At 37.7% G+C, this 15,751-nt stretch overlaps 1 protein-coding gene across 3 annotated transcripts in view; it reads right to left on the bottom strand.

Moving 5' to 3' along the window:
- The window catches only part of EEF1AKMT2 (EEF1A lysine methyltransferase 2), a 72,760-nt gene that overhangs the window by 35,467 nt on the left and 21,542 nt on the right, over positions 1–15,751 (bottom strand). For 2 of the 3 annotated variants that reach the window (XM_024751541.1, XM_024751542.1), the window contains exon 6: positions 13,354–14,004. In XM_024751541.1, the coding sequence (XP_024607309.1) occupies positions 13,910–14,004 (95 nt within the window). In that variant the 3' untranslated portion in view covers positions 13,354–13,909. Of the gene's footprint in view, positions 1–13,353; positions 14,005–15,751 lie in introns of those variants that run through there. The other variant, XR_003003993.1, reaches the window with a different exon arrangement.

Below are 15,751 nucleotides of genomic sequence, written 5' to 3'. Positions count from 1 at the left end.
GAAGCGGCCCCGGCCCCCGGCCCCGCCGCCGCCACCACCACTGCTGCCGGGGCCCCGAGCCAGAGACCCCGGGGCCGTCTCCCCCCGCCCCCCGCACGAGCCGGGATGAAAACCCCGGGCCGCGTGGACTTAAGACGTCCAGCTTCCGGGTTGTTGGGTTTTTGAGGTTTTAAGGAAACGATTTCAGGGCGTGCTGGGCGGTAGGGGAGGGGGGACCGTGTTAGTGTTGTCACACTTTCGGAAAATAAATCGCTACTTTCCTAATTCGGGGTGCTGATCGAAATAAAGGAATGTGTACTTCAGAAGCCACATCCAAAATACGTGCAACCGGTGAAGGAAGGATTTGTGGTTGCTAAGCAGAAGCAGAGCATGTTTAGTTCTGTAACTTAGGATGTTGACTTAAGTTCAGGAATGTAACCCTGATAGAATAAGCAGAGTATTTTCATTGTGCTGCTCACCTGGGGGAGGGGGATTGTTTTCCTTGTGAAGTGAAGCCCTAGATTTCCCATTACTCCTTCCTACTGGTGTATGTTATTTTATTAACCATGTATCTATCCAAAAAGAGATTTTTTAAAAGAGAAGGTTTTTGAAAAGAACTCCCTATGCCTGTTTTGTGTTCTCCTTTGCCAAAAAAACAAAACACCTCATTACTTTACATGGATTGTGTCTGCGCCATCTGAATGGTTCTATTCATAAATCAGGAAACTTTTTCTGCTGCTTCTAGGAACATTTAATTGGTTTTAATCCAATGTTTCAATCCCAGTATCAAACATAAATGAACAATTAACTTCTTGAGCTTGTGTACACTTGGGAAACTATTATATTTCATGGCTATTGCTAAAATATTTCAGTTTCTCATCACACTGGACCCATTCTTTTTCAGAAAACCACGAGCTAACATCTCCTTTCACACTAACTACAGCTAACTCTAGAGATTTCTACTGTAGGATGGACAACAAACAGAAGAAGGATGTGAGTATTCATTCAAGTAGATGATGTGGGGTATGGTCAATTCATCCTGAGAAAGCCAAAGTGAGCTAATATGCAGAACAGTAAGGTACTGATCTCTTTATCCATAAACACGGCTTTAAAAAAATTTATCAAGGGCCAATTCTGAAAGGAGCAAGAACCAAGTCTTCCTAGATTGAACAAAGAAGGGCATAAGGGATAATTTGAGAATGCTGCTACACTGCCCTAATGCCATCTTATCACAGCGTCACCTCAGCATTCGAGAGCTTTAAGGATATAGTTTAATTTACTTTTTATTAGGAGGCCTAGAGTGACTCCTGCTGGTAAGCATTCAGTTTATTCCTGCAATTACTAGTTCATCGGGTCAACTTAAAAAACAAAATTCAGGGGTCCCAAACCTGGAAACAATTATTGCAACCATTATTCTTGCTGCTTTCAGGATGATCTTAGTCTCACAAAACTCCAAGGACTGTGGTTATGGCAAGGTCCTTTGCTGTACCGCCTCCTTTCTAACCTAAAGCAGCCTGTTTTTCTGGTTCTGAGGCTTTCTTAAAAGTGTAGAGAAGTAAACTATCTGCTTCAAGAGTTCTGCTACTAACCAATGAATAGCTATTTCTCATATACTTAATTTGAATGTCCAAAGACTAAAAATATACATTAAGGCCTGTGCCACTAACCTTCCATACTATAGGCCTTCCCACATCATGTAATAAAGTCCTATAGATATAACACACACCACTTTTTAGGGCTATACTACATAGTTCTTTATTATAAAAAATCCTACCCAAATGTTTGTATATTAGAGTTGCTCAATTCAAAAGAGTAAATATAAACTCAGTCAAACTCTGGACTTAAAACTATGTAAACTGCAGTCGGAGGAAGGGGGGCGGGCTAAGCTGTCTACCTTTGTTCAGTCCTCAAAGGTCAAAACCAAATCAAAACCAGATTTAGAGCACAACCAGACACCAATATGCAAATTCATAGGCCAATTTAGGAATAAATCCATAAATAATCCAAAAATGATCACCTGTAACTTTTCCATTATCATCAACCAACACTAACCTGGTTAAGCCATAGAACAAGCCTAGGGATTACATACAATCTCACTCCAAGAACAATATATGGAACCTAGGGAGAAAGCACGGCAATACTGGCTCTTCTGGCTCCCGGCTGCCCGCAAAGCAGAACTACCAAAAGAAGGAATGCCTGTCTGTATGGTATGTGTGATATGTCCACTCAACACTGCCTGGGAGATACAAGCTGAGTAGCATTCTAGGCTAGACGGTTCCCCCATTCCAAGTTTAAAGCTCTTAAGCAACAGGAGGCAATAAGAGTGTATTTTATTAAGAAAGGGTGTAACCAACTATAACTTGTATCAGCAAGCTAATAAAAGTATTCACCTAAGCACATTTGTGCAGAGGAGGGTAAAGACTGGGTTTTGACATGCACTAAGAAATGTCCGTGGTAGTTGGTGGGTGTTTTATTGTTGTGCCTTCAGAACCAGATAAATATGATGTTCAGACACCAAGGAGCTGAGCTTTGAAGTCTGAGCGAGTACCGGTCAGTATTGCTCAGTTTCTCCCATCAAATTTATCTGTACCTATGATTGTAAAAAGAGCTCACCACTAAAAAATGGTAAACTGGTTTGTCTCTGAGAATAACATTGTTTTTAGACTAACAACGTGAGTGAAACAGACATCGAACGTGTTATACGTTGGACCCAACAGCAGTATGCATTAACCCCTTTATTCAGCTTCCAAAAGCCACTGCCTCTCTGTCACAACTGCTGTATTAAAAGCCAGTCATTCACATTTCACACTGTCCTTTCTACATATGAAAAGATCTTTCTTAAAGGAGAACCTTTTAAAATTGCTTATAATAGATGATGGGAAGATAGACATCACGAAGTCCACCTGAAACATTTTCAAAGGGATTGGCTACTGAAAACAAGTCAGCGAAATACACTTCTTTTAAAACTATGTAAACTTTTTGGTTATTGATGGAAGCCAAAAATCTAAACCTACTATGGGGGCAATTTTCTTATGCAGCTTATTCAGAAAAATAAGTTCTATAATTGTTCCCACACCTATGATCCAGCTACAACTAACAGCCCTACCTACATAAGCATGTTATGACACACTAGTCCTGCTGTTCTTTCCTTTCTATTCTTTTTGTCTTTTGTTCTGAAACCTTTCCACTAATGAAAATGAGTTACAGCCCTGGCTGGAATCTCATATAGATATAGATATATAGATATAGATCTATAAATCTATCTCCTATATCTATATATACACACCTTTTTAAAGAGGTACTTTGGTTCTTGAAGACAGTTATTTTTTGATTCAAGAGATAAATAAAATGAATTTATTTTCATTGAAAAATAAGCACAGCAGTGAATTTAATGATACCAATCTAACTCCTTTGATACAAAATGAGAGTTGAAAGCAGCTTGAAGGGGAATGCCTATTGAAATCAGCGCATGTGAATCTGCACAGCTTTGTAACCGAACGTCTAGCACCATTGAGGTAAGAAGCATGCCAGCTGGGACGGCATTGTGCACCACAAAGTGTGGGTTGTAAGCCTAAGTCCTGAGCACAAACCCTGGTTTCCAAGTTGGCAGGTGCTGAAAACACAGCAAATGTCACGCTTGCAACTCACTGGATGGAAGAGCTCTGAGTAAAGTAAGCTAAAAAGAACAGAGCAACAGTTAAAACTTATTTCAATTTGATATTATTTTTTCTTTGCAAAGTTAATAGTAGCTATTAGTGTTATGTGCTAAAAGAAAACTCAAGCATGAAAAAAGAGACACTGAAAAGTTTATGCATGGGAAATAAACAAAAATAAATATAACAAAGTAAATCTATATTCAAAGTTACTGACATATGTAAAACTTCCCAAACCTATTTTTACTATTTTAATACTAAGATTCAAAAGCAGAATCAATTCCTGGCCTTTCCCTGATCTATTTATGATCTTAGCTGATCTAACTAGTATCTAACTAGTATCACTATAGCATGGTTAGTCACCTATAATCTAGTTTGCCTCAGTTACTCCACCAAAAACACAGCTAAAAACAAGTTACAGCATTTTCATACTGCTATACATTGAATTTAATATAGAAAATATTTCAACAGCACACTCAGACTAAATGTTTACGTTATCATCTTCAAATGATTTTTTTTCTCATATATTCTTTTTTTTTTGGCTGCGTTGGGTCTTTGTTGCTGCGTGCAGGCTTTCTCTAGTTGCGGCGAGCGGGAGCTACTCTTCATTGCGGTGCATAGGCTTCTTATCGTGGTGGCTTCTCTTGTTGCGGAGCACGGGCTCTAGGCGCGTGGGCTTCAGTAGTTGTGCCACGTGGGCTCAGTAGTTGTGGTTCGTGGGCTCTAGAACACAGGCTCAGTGGTTGTGGCGCCCGGGCTTAGTTGCTCCGCAGTATGTGGGATCTTCCCGGACCAGGGATCAAACCCGTGTCCCCTGCACTGGCAGGCGGATTCTTAACCACTGCGCCACCAGGGAAGTCCCTTCTCATATATTCTTTAGTGGAATTCAGATTTAGTATTTGAGATATTAACCCCAAAATTTAACTTAATTTTTCTATCAACTATCTGCCATATAAATCACTGCCTCAAGAAAAATCTATTTTTAACTCATCCCTAGTGATATGCTCAAAGCTACCGCTATCCTGCCTATTACCCAGAAAAATGAAAATGAGTGAATTTCATTTTCAGTAGGTAAGAGGAAACTGAAAGATACAGCTTGTGATTTCATAGAGTTTAAATACCCAATCTGAAGACTGAATCCTTTGGATTTAAAATATCAAGAAAAAAAATTAGTCCCTGGCTCCAATGGTAGAATATCCCTGGGAGCAGTATGAAAAGAACATTTGCCCCACATATTACATTAGCCTGTGAACTTCTTCACTCTTCTCGTCACTTTGTCAATCTTCTATATTAACCGAAAGCAAAGATATTGTTTTATCATACCCATTACTGTTTGTAAGAAGGACCAGCCTTGCCTATTTTGTCCTAGCATAACCTGCAGCTGACCTGAAACAGAAAAGAATTGATATGAATGAGAAGCTGGCATGCTATTTTAAATATCACTTTACATCTTTTAATTTTCACATAGAAACAAAACAAGAAACACCTTGATCAAAACCAAGTTATTCAGGGACTTTCCTGGTGGTCCAGTGGTTAAGAATCCGCCTTCCAATGCAGGGGACGTGGGTTCGATCCCTGGTCGGGGAACTAAGACCCCATATGCCATGGGCCTGCGGGGCAACTAAGCCTGCGTGCCGCAAGCAGACAGCCCGTGGACTGCAACTCCTGAGCCCGCACACTCTGGAGCCCGCACGCCACAACTAGAGAGAAGCCCACGCACCAAAACGAAAGATCCCGCTTGCCTCAGTGAAGATCCCATGTGCTGCAACTAAGACCTGACAACACCCAAATAAATAAACTTAAAAAAAAAACAAGTTATTCAACCCTTGTAATGTTAAACTACCTAATTAAAGGTAGCGAAGCTTTGGACTTCCCTGGTGGCGCAGTGGTTAAGAATCCACCCGCCAATGCAGGGGACACAGGTTTGATCCCTGGTCTGCGAAGATCCCACATGCCGCGAAGAAACCAAGCCTCTGCGCCACAACTACTGAGCCTGAGCTCTAGAGCCCGTGAGCCACAACTACTGAGCTCACATGCCACAACTACTGAAGCCTGCGTGCCTAGAGCCCGTGCTCTGCAACGAGAGAAGCCACTGCAATGAGGAGCCTGCGCACCGCAGTGAAGAGTAGCCCCCACTCGCCGCAACTAGAGAAAGCCTGTGCATAGCAACAAAGACCCAATGCAGCCAAAAATAAATAAATGAATGTATTAAAAATATAATAATAAAGTAGCGAAGCTTTGATTATGTTCTATCCTGATGACGTACATCATATCGTATTGACCTCATCTCTGTAGAACTTTTTTTAAATGGTTCAAAGACTTAAACTCTTTGAGGTTAGCTAGAGAAAGTGACACTGCTCTGGCCAGCATTTCTATAGTGATAGCAAGCACTCTAAGCATCGAAACATTCATTTAACCACCAATAAAAAGGTTAAATAAATAAACAAATCTGAAAACCAAGTGTCTTCTACACTAGCACAAACAACTGATTCACTGTACTTTACATACTATACTGTCAGTTCCAACATAAACCAAGGTCAAATCAGATAAACTACTTAAAGTATTGCCCAACATCAAACTTTAAAATGCCACTGTGAATGGTACTGTTAACTTACAGCAAGGAAAACAAACATGACTCACTGATCAAAGAAATCAAATCTAGATGATGCAAGGTGGAAATCAATGATAAAATCTTAGCCCGCAGCTTCCTAAATGCATAGTAAAAAAACCCAAACCCAACTTAACAACTCAGTGAACCTGAGGCATGGTCATTTGGGGGATTTGTTCTCAGGTCCCTTGTTAGTTGTCACTGGAAACAATGCCTTGGTGTTCAGACCTAACACGGAAGGTGCACCCTATCCTTGACCATTTGTTTTCAATTCAAATGCATCCACATTAACATTTTCCCCATCATACCTACATTTATTACTAAATAACTACCTCTAAAACAGATAATGATCTTAAACCTGAAGGGTATTCTTAGAGTCTGCTGAAACACATCATAAAGGACATTTCGAGAAAATCCAGAATTAGGATATCTAGCCTTCATTCCTTAACTAAATAAAAAGGTGCTTTCAGCATCAGCCCTATCTAGAGACTAAAGAAACAGCAGCTATACAGTATGATTTCTTAAGACATTCTGAAAGGCCCACCTATTCCAAACCTTCCCTCTTACTTATCTACCACTCATCCGCCTCTCTTCACTCATCTAATCACTCCTGAAATACAAATGCCTTACAATGGGACTGAATACATTAACTCAGTGGCACTGAGGGTTAAAATCCTGAACAATTCAATATATTGGCTCTGATGGGGAGGTTTCCTTGGAGAAAAGAATATTTATTTGGCACTGGTGTGCGCTAACAATCATGCTAAGATGATCTACATTTATTTTTCTCATTTAATTCACAAGCCTATTATGTAGAGTCTACACAACTGCTTCTCTCTCCACTATATCAAACTGCTTCAAAGAAATGTACCAAAGGGAAACCAACTTGAAATAAGTATCTACTATACATTAGGCACTTTGCCAGCGCATTTAAAATATTGATACTTCATTTTCATTGAGGGGGTAAGCAATTTTAGGACAGACTGACAGTAGCCCAAAGAGGTAGAAGGCATAAGAAGGAAAGACCCATGTACTACACTCTGTATAGCATGAGAAGGTAGAAATCTCAAAGCCAAGGGCCTTTCGAGTGGTAAATAAGGTCATCTGTGAGTGCATAGTGGTAGTGTGTGTGTCTGGGGTAGGGAAGAATCAAATTAGGGAGATTCTTCAGGTTATCATAATTTTATATAAAATTAAGATGGGACTAAAAAATTAGATGTAAATTTCTGATTTCTGAGTTTCTCGGATAAAACAACTCTGTGGTCAAATGAATACAAACTGAATTATCAAACATATATCAGAGGCAATCAATACTCAAACCTAAAGTTTACCAATGAATGCACAAAGACATTTTTAGACTGAAAAACAATCATGTGATTGCTTCAAATGTTTTATTATGTGTACACATATTTTTTCATATACATGAATAGAGTGTTTGGTTTATAAGAATCAGAAAGTGACCTAACAATTGATATTTAACTAATGGAGTATTTAAACGCCCCATGTATAGTGGAAATCTATTTTGTGAGCTTTCTCTAAACCTCAGATCAATTTCAGCTGTTATTATGGACTGAATGTGCCCCCTAGAAATTTATGTTGAAGCCCTAGCACCCAAAGAAATAGTATTTAGAGATAGGGCCTTTGGGAAGTAATTAGGGTTAGATGAAGTCATGAGGGTGGGGCCCTCATGATGGGATTAGTACCCTAATTAGAGACACGAGGGAGTTTGCTCACTCTCTCCCCACAAGCACGCACAAAGAGAACATGTGAGCACATAGGGAGATGGCATCCATCTGCCTACAAGCCAAGAGAAGAGACCTCAGAATGAAACCTACCTCATCAGCACCTTGAACTTGGAATTCCCAGTCTTCAGACAATGAAAAATAAATTTCTGTTTGAGCCACCGAGCCAATGGCAGCCCAAGCTGACTAATACGGGGGTAGAAAAGAACTTTAAATATCACCTACTGAACACCCTTGTTTCACAGAGAGAAAAACTGAAGCCCAGAAAAGGAAAGTGACTTGCCTAGGTTCCAATCATTTTTTTCTCCAAAATTTCATATTTTTTTTAAAAAATCACTTCTCTCTGATATTTATTCTATTAACATTTTAAAGATAAATTATCTGGTACTATAAAATGAACCAAAATAAATTTCAAGTTCAGAAAATAATCTGATTCTGCACTTGCTGCAAATTAAGTCATTATTCAACTGGACTTGACAAAATGATCTCTCAATTCTGGCTATGTAATGTCTTTATCATATAAAGATTCCACGAGGAAATCTTAGCTCACTAAAATGAACAAACTTTTGGAAAGGTGAGGCTTATTTCATAGTGAGGTTCAGGATATGGAATATATTATGGAAGTATATTCCAGAGGGAATAAACAGCTCTGACTTGCTTATGACTGATTCTCAAAAATCAACAAATATTATTCTCATTCAAGACATAGCATAAAAGCAGTTTCACTGAATCACAAAGGTTCTATTTATAAACCACATAACATGTAGTTTTCACTCACAATTTCAGGCCTTTCTTCCAAAACTTGCAAACAGCTCTTTAATTCAGCCCAGTATGTTTTATTAAATACCACATTATGATTTTCCCCATTCAGACTCCAACTAGACTTCTTGTTAAGGACATGGAAGGAAAACCTCATTAGTGCTGCCCCAGTGCATCTAAATTTATTTCACCACGAAAATCAACACAGCAGGGGCTAGATGCTGCCACAGAAGGGCAGAGCAGGGGCTAGATACTGCCACAGAAGGGCAGAGCAGGGGCTAGATGCTGCCACAGAAGGGCAGACGGATATGGAATGTAAACTGCTCTTTCCTCTACTCTTCCCCTCTCCCACCCCACCCCTCCAAGTTCCATGGCTGGAAATCATCCTAACATTTTTTTAGCCAGGATGTACTAAAATTAGATGGGAACAAAGGACTGACATTTTCATATTAGAGGAGGGGTTAGGAGAAAAATGCGAACTGGCAGCACCCACTCTCTTCTGCATTTAGCCTCTTCATCCTGAGTACTCCCTCGTCTTTGAAGCAGCAAGGAAGGCAACAGCAAGGGAACTACAACTATTCCAATAGCACTTCTATTCTGCTGTGATCACATAGTGATAAACTGCTTCATCTGTAACTATGTTAATGAAGAGTGATAAGTACACTTCATGGTCCCCTTATTCAGAGTATTTCATTATTTCTTTCTAAGCGCCTCAGATAATATCCAGAATATGCCAATTGCTGGCTCATGTGTAAATTTTTAGGTATTTGGGAAAACAAGTACGTTAGGTTCGCTTTTCTTATAAAGCTTCTGGATAGCATGCACAATAAAGCTCACTCACTAACACACCATTTCCTGATGCAGTAATAACAATACATATTTAAAAATATAATACAGAAGAATTTATCATTTCTTCGTGAAGGGTCACTTAAAAATGAAAAAAGTAGATTTGTTTTTTTATATCTTCCTCCAATAAACCAGGCAAGTAATTTGCAAATACTTTAAGGCACAATTATCTCTTGGTTGTAAGTCTTTCTTACAATGGTATCAGCATGACAAAAGTGCATTCTGCCAGCCTCTACATCCCAGTTTCTGAAGTTCTGCTCCATAAAAGCAGGATACTGATACATTCATGTCTTGAGAATTATTCCTATCTTTTTAATTTGGTTTCCCTGGGCCTAAACCACAGGTCCGCACAGTGACAGCTCAAAATGCTGAGCTGTTAGAGGAGCCCTTTTAACGGTCAGTCTAATGCACTGTGTTGTAAAGATTTTTAAAACTCAGTAAGTACCGACTCAAGCTCTCTTTTTTCTTCTGGTTACTGGAGCCCATCTTGACATCTAAGCTGGAAATGAATGATCTTTCAACAACACTCCAGGGATTTTGCTAAGGTCATATTCAATCATTCATTAGGCTTCTTACCCCTTGCTTTTCAGAGTTCCATTGTAGAGCTGGTTTTATTCAGCATTTATGTAGCTCGTGGGCTTGGGTATTTGTCTGCTTAATGTCGAGTTTCATTTCTATGCCACTAACATAGGAATCCATCAATTGACCAAAGAATTTCAAACTATTCTTTTACTTTTCTAACAAATTGCATGGTATGTATGAAGAATAAATTAGCATTAATTTTCTTCCATTAACTGTTAATAAAACATGCTCATGTGCTCCCCCTTCTTTAAGGACATCTCTGTTTTCTGCCTAGCTAAGAGAAATGACAGGGTTTCCTAATTTTTTTCCCACTATGCAATTGTCCTTCAACCTACCACGCTCCTCATCTCCCACAGTCAAACTCTAGGTCATAGGCAGCCTCCTTCCAGTGAAGTGTACTAGACAAGACTCCTTTCAGACCCCGTCAACACCCGCCCCCCCGACACACACACACACAATGAACTAAAGAGGTTACTACAGCGAACACAAGACATTTGGTCTCTTGCTCTCAAAGCAGAAGGCTGTCTCTGGAGCACATACATTCTAGCTCACAGTGTAAAAAATAGGAAATCAAACCCAGGTCTCCCCACAGTGGCAGAATGCTGATCTGGAAAGCAACTAATTTTTCACATTTACATATATTTTCATTATAGGCTACCAGACACACACACACACACACACACACACACACACACAAATATATAAAATAAAATTATTTAAGACAACATAAATCAAAGTCTATTCACATAGGCAGGGATACTCTATTTCTTTGCATATCAATTTAAGAAAAATTATTTCAAAGCCATATAAAACTTAGTAACTCATATAGGTACTTTAAGGTTTCTATTATACTTTGGATGAATGTGAATGAAGGTCAACATATAGTAATGCATTACAGTATCATGGAAATTTAAAAATAAATAATAAGTGAATTGAAACACATTATTCATACCAAAAATAAAAATCTTTCCTATATGTTCACCTCCCTTCCTCCCCAAAATAGCCAGAAAATTGCACACATAATCACAGATGAAGAAAGGCAAACTCGTCGCTACTACCAAGGGAAAAAATCATTCAAGGACAGTTTGTACTTATTGTTAAATGGCTTTAGTCAAGCTGCCAAGAGTAGTGTCAGGTTTGATTCTCAAATACATAAATGCCAGTCCCAAAAAGCAACTCGAACTTGTGCACCTGGCTTGAAACAAAATGTTCCGAAAACTTTCTATTTGTTAATTGGTGTAACGCACCCATTCAGGCCTCCAATCCCTTTGGACTTGCACACACACTTCCTATACACACAGAAGTGGCCTGTTATGCAGCAATAACATCATCATGAAAAGCAACAATTCCGTGCAGGCTCCACAGAGAAGTCTCGTTTACATTTCAAACAAGTTTCCTCAAAATAAGGGTGTCTTTTGATGTAATAAAATTACAATTCCAACTTCTTATCCAAATAAAACAGCATTCACTACATAACTTACTGCTCCCTTTTATAATTACATAATTTCTTTCACAGTTACCCATATATTCATATGACCTAACAAAACTAAGTTTAATAATAATGTATTGATGACTTGTTTCAGTAACTTGGGGACATTAACTGGCCTGGGTTTTAAAGTGTGATATTACTTGAAAATACTAATAATTTATTGTTAGCATTTTTGGACCTTCCATTTGTCCTGATTTCAATCTCTGAGAGGCTGATTTCCAGCAGGATTAAACTGATAAGAAGAGATGACAACTCCCTTTTCCTAACCGTATCAACAGCTCCATGATTCCCCCCCCAAACGTCCTACATTTTTGCAAGTGGAACACACATACCCCCCACAATAGTGACTCACGGAGCTTTTCAACAAAGGCCCCCTCCAAGCTCTCAGTGAATCCAACCCAATGTCTCAATCTGGTTGCACAGAAGGCCTATTTTGTTCCATCGATGCTTTAAAATAGCATATACATAACAACTCAGAATTCTAAAAAAGTACTTATATACTATTACATATTTAAAATCAAGAAATATTAATGTGAAAAACAACGAAGACAAGATCTCAATAAATTATAAAACACTGATTCTATGGTTTAAGATCCCATGTCTAGTTTATAAAAGCAACGCAATTTTACACGTTTAACTCACAGATATTTTAAAGTAATTTCTCACTTTTTACATGTTAAAAATTAAAGCTTTTCCAAAAATGTTATTTGTGTTGTAAGTTTATGTAAATGTCTTCAGTTACCTTGTGCAAGGCAGACAGTAATCTTAATGGTTGATTAATGTTGATCTAAATCAAACCACCCTTCTCCTTCCCCTGTCCCCCCACCCCTCCCCGTAACAAAAATGAAAAGAAAAAGTTGTAATGCTAGACTTGCTCAGTACTAGGATAACATTTGCCAAACAAACAAAAATTCTGTTTGTTTTGTAACCCAACAAGCCCCCAAAGCTGAAAATCATAAAAATTATCACTTTTTAAAAACTCATATTGTGACTCCAATATTAAACTATTAGCCCAAATACAAAATGGCACTAAGGATTAATAAAACTTATCTCTTCAAAAACGTTCATAAATAAACTGTTCCTCTTGCTAATCAGCCCCTAACTAGAACACCTTTGTCCCTGTATCCCTGAGGGTGTATATATATAAAACTTACACCACCTCTCACAGAGGAATGACACAGTTTTCAGTTCTTGATGACATAAGTCTTTTAAGACAAGTAGGGAAATGGTGAAAAGTAATGAAGGATGACTCACTATTCTCACAGTCCACTGATCAACAGTCACTAACAGGGAGCTGCAGATCTCCTAAAAATAACTGCCCAACTTCTCTCACAGAATTTTCGATGTACAAGTCCTAGTTCCCCAACTGAACTGTAAATGCCATAAAGGCAGAGACTTAGACCTGGGAGGCAAATACGCTAGAGGAAGAGAACAAGTTTTAGAGTCAGACCCAGAGAAGAATCCTGGCTCTATCCTGTACTAGCTATCTGATATGTAGAAACAAGAATAAGTAATACATGCCTCGAGAAGATATTGAGGGAATTCAACGACTTAGGAAGATAACACAACTTAACCTAGTGCCAGCATATAACAGTATCTCTTAGTTGTCTTTCCTTCTACTATTTATCCCTCACAGTGTGTAGAAGACCATCAGCCACAAAATACAAGCTCAATAAATATTTCTTGATCAATTGATACATTTATCTGATTTTGTTTAATTATACACATAAGGGCTGGGGGATTTTCTCAGGTATTAAATAATTTTTTTAAAAAAAACACTATTCAACTCAAAATATCATACTTACTATGTTTTATAATAGTCTAATAAAACATTAAGAAAGTCGTTTGGCTTATTATTCTGGCCCTGGAATAGCTTGGTCATATCTTCATAAATAGCTATATTCAATTCACCTTTACCAAGGCACAAAAATCAAGAATACATACTATCTGTAAATTCATTTACTGCTTTAAAGTTTTTAACTGTTTAGCAGTTACAGGAAATTTTTTTAAATCAGAAAGAAAAATATTTACGTCTCAAATACAAAAGAAAAATTTTCATTATTCTTGGTTGATCTCTAAAACCAAACTACTTCCACGCTCATGATTTTTTTTACCAACCCATTTTATGTATTCAACATGTGCATCCGGTGTACTTACTAAACATTTATTTGCACTTGCGTTTTCTGTATCAGGTTTACTTTGATGTAGAGCTTCTTTAAAAAAGCTAACTGAATTTGTCCAATGAAAAGTCTCACGTTTTTTGGAAAACCAATGCTGCTACACTGTTTCCAGATCTGCCTCCAAAGCTGAACCTGGGTGTCCGCAGCTCTTCAAAAAGTTCAAATCCTGCCAGACAGAAGCAAAATACTTTTATTAGGGACTGAATCCCACAGTTAAGGGATATTTGTATTAACAATGTACTTGTGAACCTTTTACAAAATTACGTGATTCCAAACTCTAAATTGTGACTAAATTTCACTTTATGATCTTCTATCCTATATACTATAGGTGTATATGTGTATACACCCAAAAACACTTTGAAATGAACAAGTAACAGACAAAATCAAACTGGAAAAAAGAGGCTTTCCATCCATCCTGTTTATCATCCCTGTTTATCATCCCTTCAACTCTGCATCTCCAGTGGCCTCCTTTACCATCTAGTTGTAGGAAGCAGATTACCATGTGTTGAGGTCTTACCACGTATCCGGCACTGTTTTGAGTGCTTTATATGCAGTAAGTCAATTAATCCAAATCAGATATATAAAAGCACTTAATACAGAGAAGATAAGTAACATGGAAATAAAAATGAAAAAGTCCTGGAGACGGATGGTGGCAATGGTTGCACAACAATAAGAATGTACTTAATGCCACAGAACTATAAACTTAAAAATGGCTAAATAGTAAATTTTATGTTATATATATTTTACCACAATAAAAAAAGAGTTTGTAACCAAAGATCAAGACCCAAACTGAACTGAACTTGGGAAGGTAAGGAAGTAGTAACTTTCAAAGCAGCACAGGGTGATTTCTTTTTTTTTTTTTAACTTAACATGTATTCAAAAGTCCTGGGTTCAAGTCCCAGCTCTACCACTTACTAGGTGAAAGGTTACTAGATTAAGGTCAATTTACCTTAACCAGAATCCTCAATTTCTATGCAAGGAGGTTACAGGTATCACTGCCTCTATCTAACTTACAGTGATTTTGTGAAGATTAAAATAAGAATATGTGGTGTTCTCCTAGCCTATAAAACAAAATGGAAATTTAATGTTTTATTATTCTGTTTTCAAAAAATAAGACGAATAAGGGTGGAAGGTTGGTTAACTCTAAGTTAACCATGGTTTTCTCTCAGTGATGCGACTATCAGTTTAGGAGAATTCTTTTTCTTTTGGGGGAGAAGGTGCCTGCATTTTCTAAGTTTCCGTGTCTTGAGCTAAAGCTCAAATAACACTTGTAAACAGAAAAAAATGCTTAAATGGATCAACTGGTTTTTTTATACTTTGCTTCATAATTCATATTCTTAATCAAGTTTCACCAAATCTTAACAAATATTAACATACTCATTAAAAACTGATCATAAGAAAACTTTTCCAAAGAAGGCCAGGCCTTTTAAATAATACGATACATTTTAATGCTAAAAAATGGAGCCACTGTGATGGGTACACACCCATATTTGTTTTCTGAAATTTTACATATGCTTAAAATATTTCGTAATAAAAATTCTCAAGAGAAAATGGAGCTGTCTGGGTGAATTTCCTAGGACTAATCTTTTAACTCCCTGGACTAACCCTACAGAATTTAAGTTTTACATTTCAGTAGATAACACATCAAAATGTTGATGTATTATCAACAATACAAAGTGGTTGTATACCAGAGATAGATAACAAATTTTAATTATTTTAATCTATATACTAATGTGTTGGGGTTACTGATATTTTAAAATTTTTTTCATAATGAATCTGATTACTTTTTCAGTAAGATAGGTTTGTGGGTTTTTTTTAATTCACTAGTTGTAAGAAAGTCAAGTTCCTTGGACATCAAATTAGAATATCCTAGTGTCTGCCAAATGATTAAGTAATCCTCACCAAAACAAACG

The sequence above is a fragment of the Neophocaena asiaeorientalis genome, unplaced genomic scaffold (genome assembly GCF_003031525.2).
Source record: "Neophocaena asiaeorientalis asiaeorientalis breed wild unplaced genomic scaffold, Neophocaena_asiaeorientalis_V1.1 scaffold108, whole genome shotgun sequence".
NCBI lineage: Eukaryota > Metazoa > Chordata > Mammalia > Artiodactyla > Phocoenidae > Neophocaena > Neophocaena asiaeorientalis.
The sequence above is the reverse complement of the archived record's forward strand: the minus strand, read 5'-3'. Positions and strand labels throughout refer to the sequence as shown.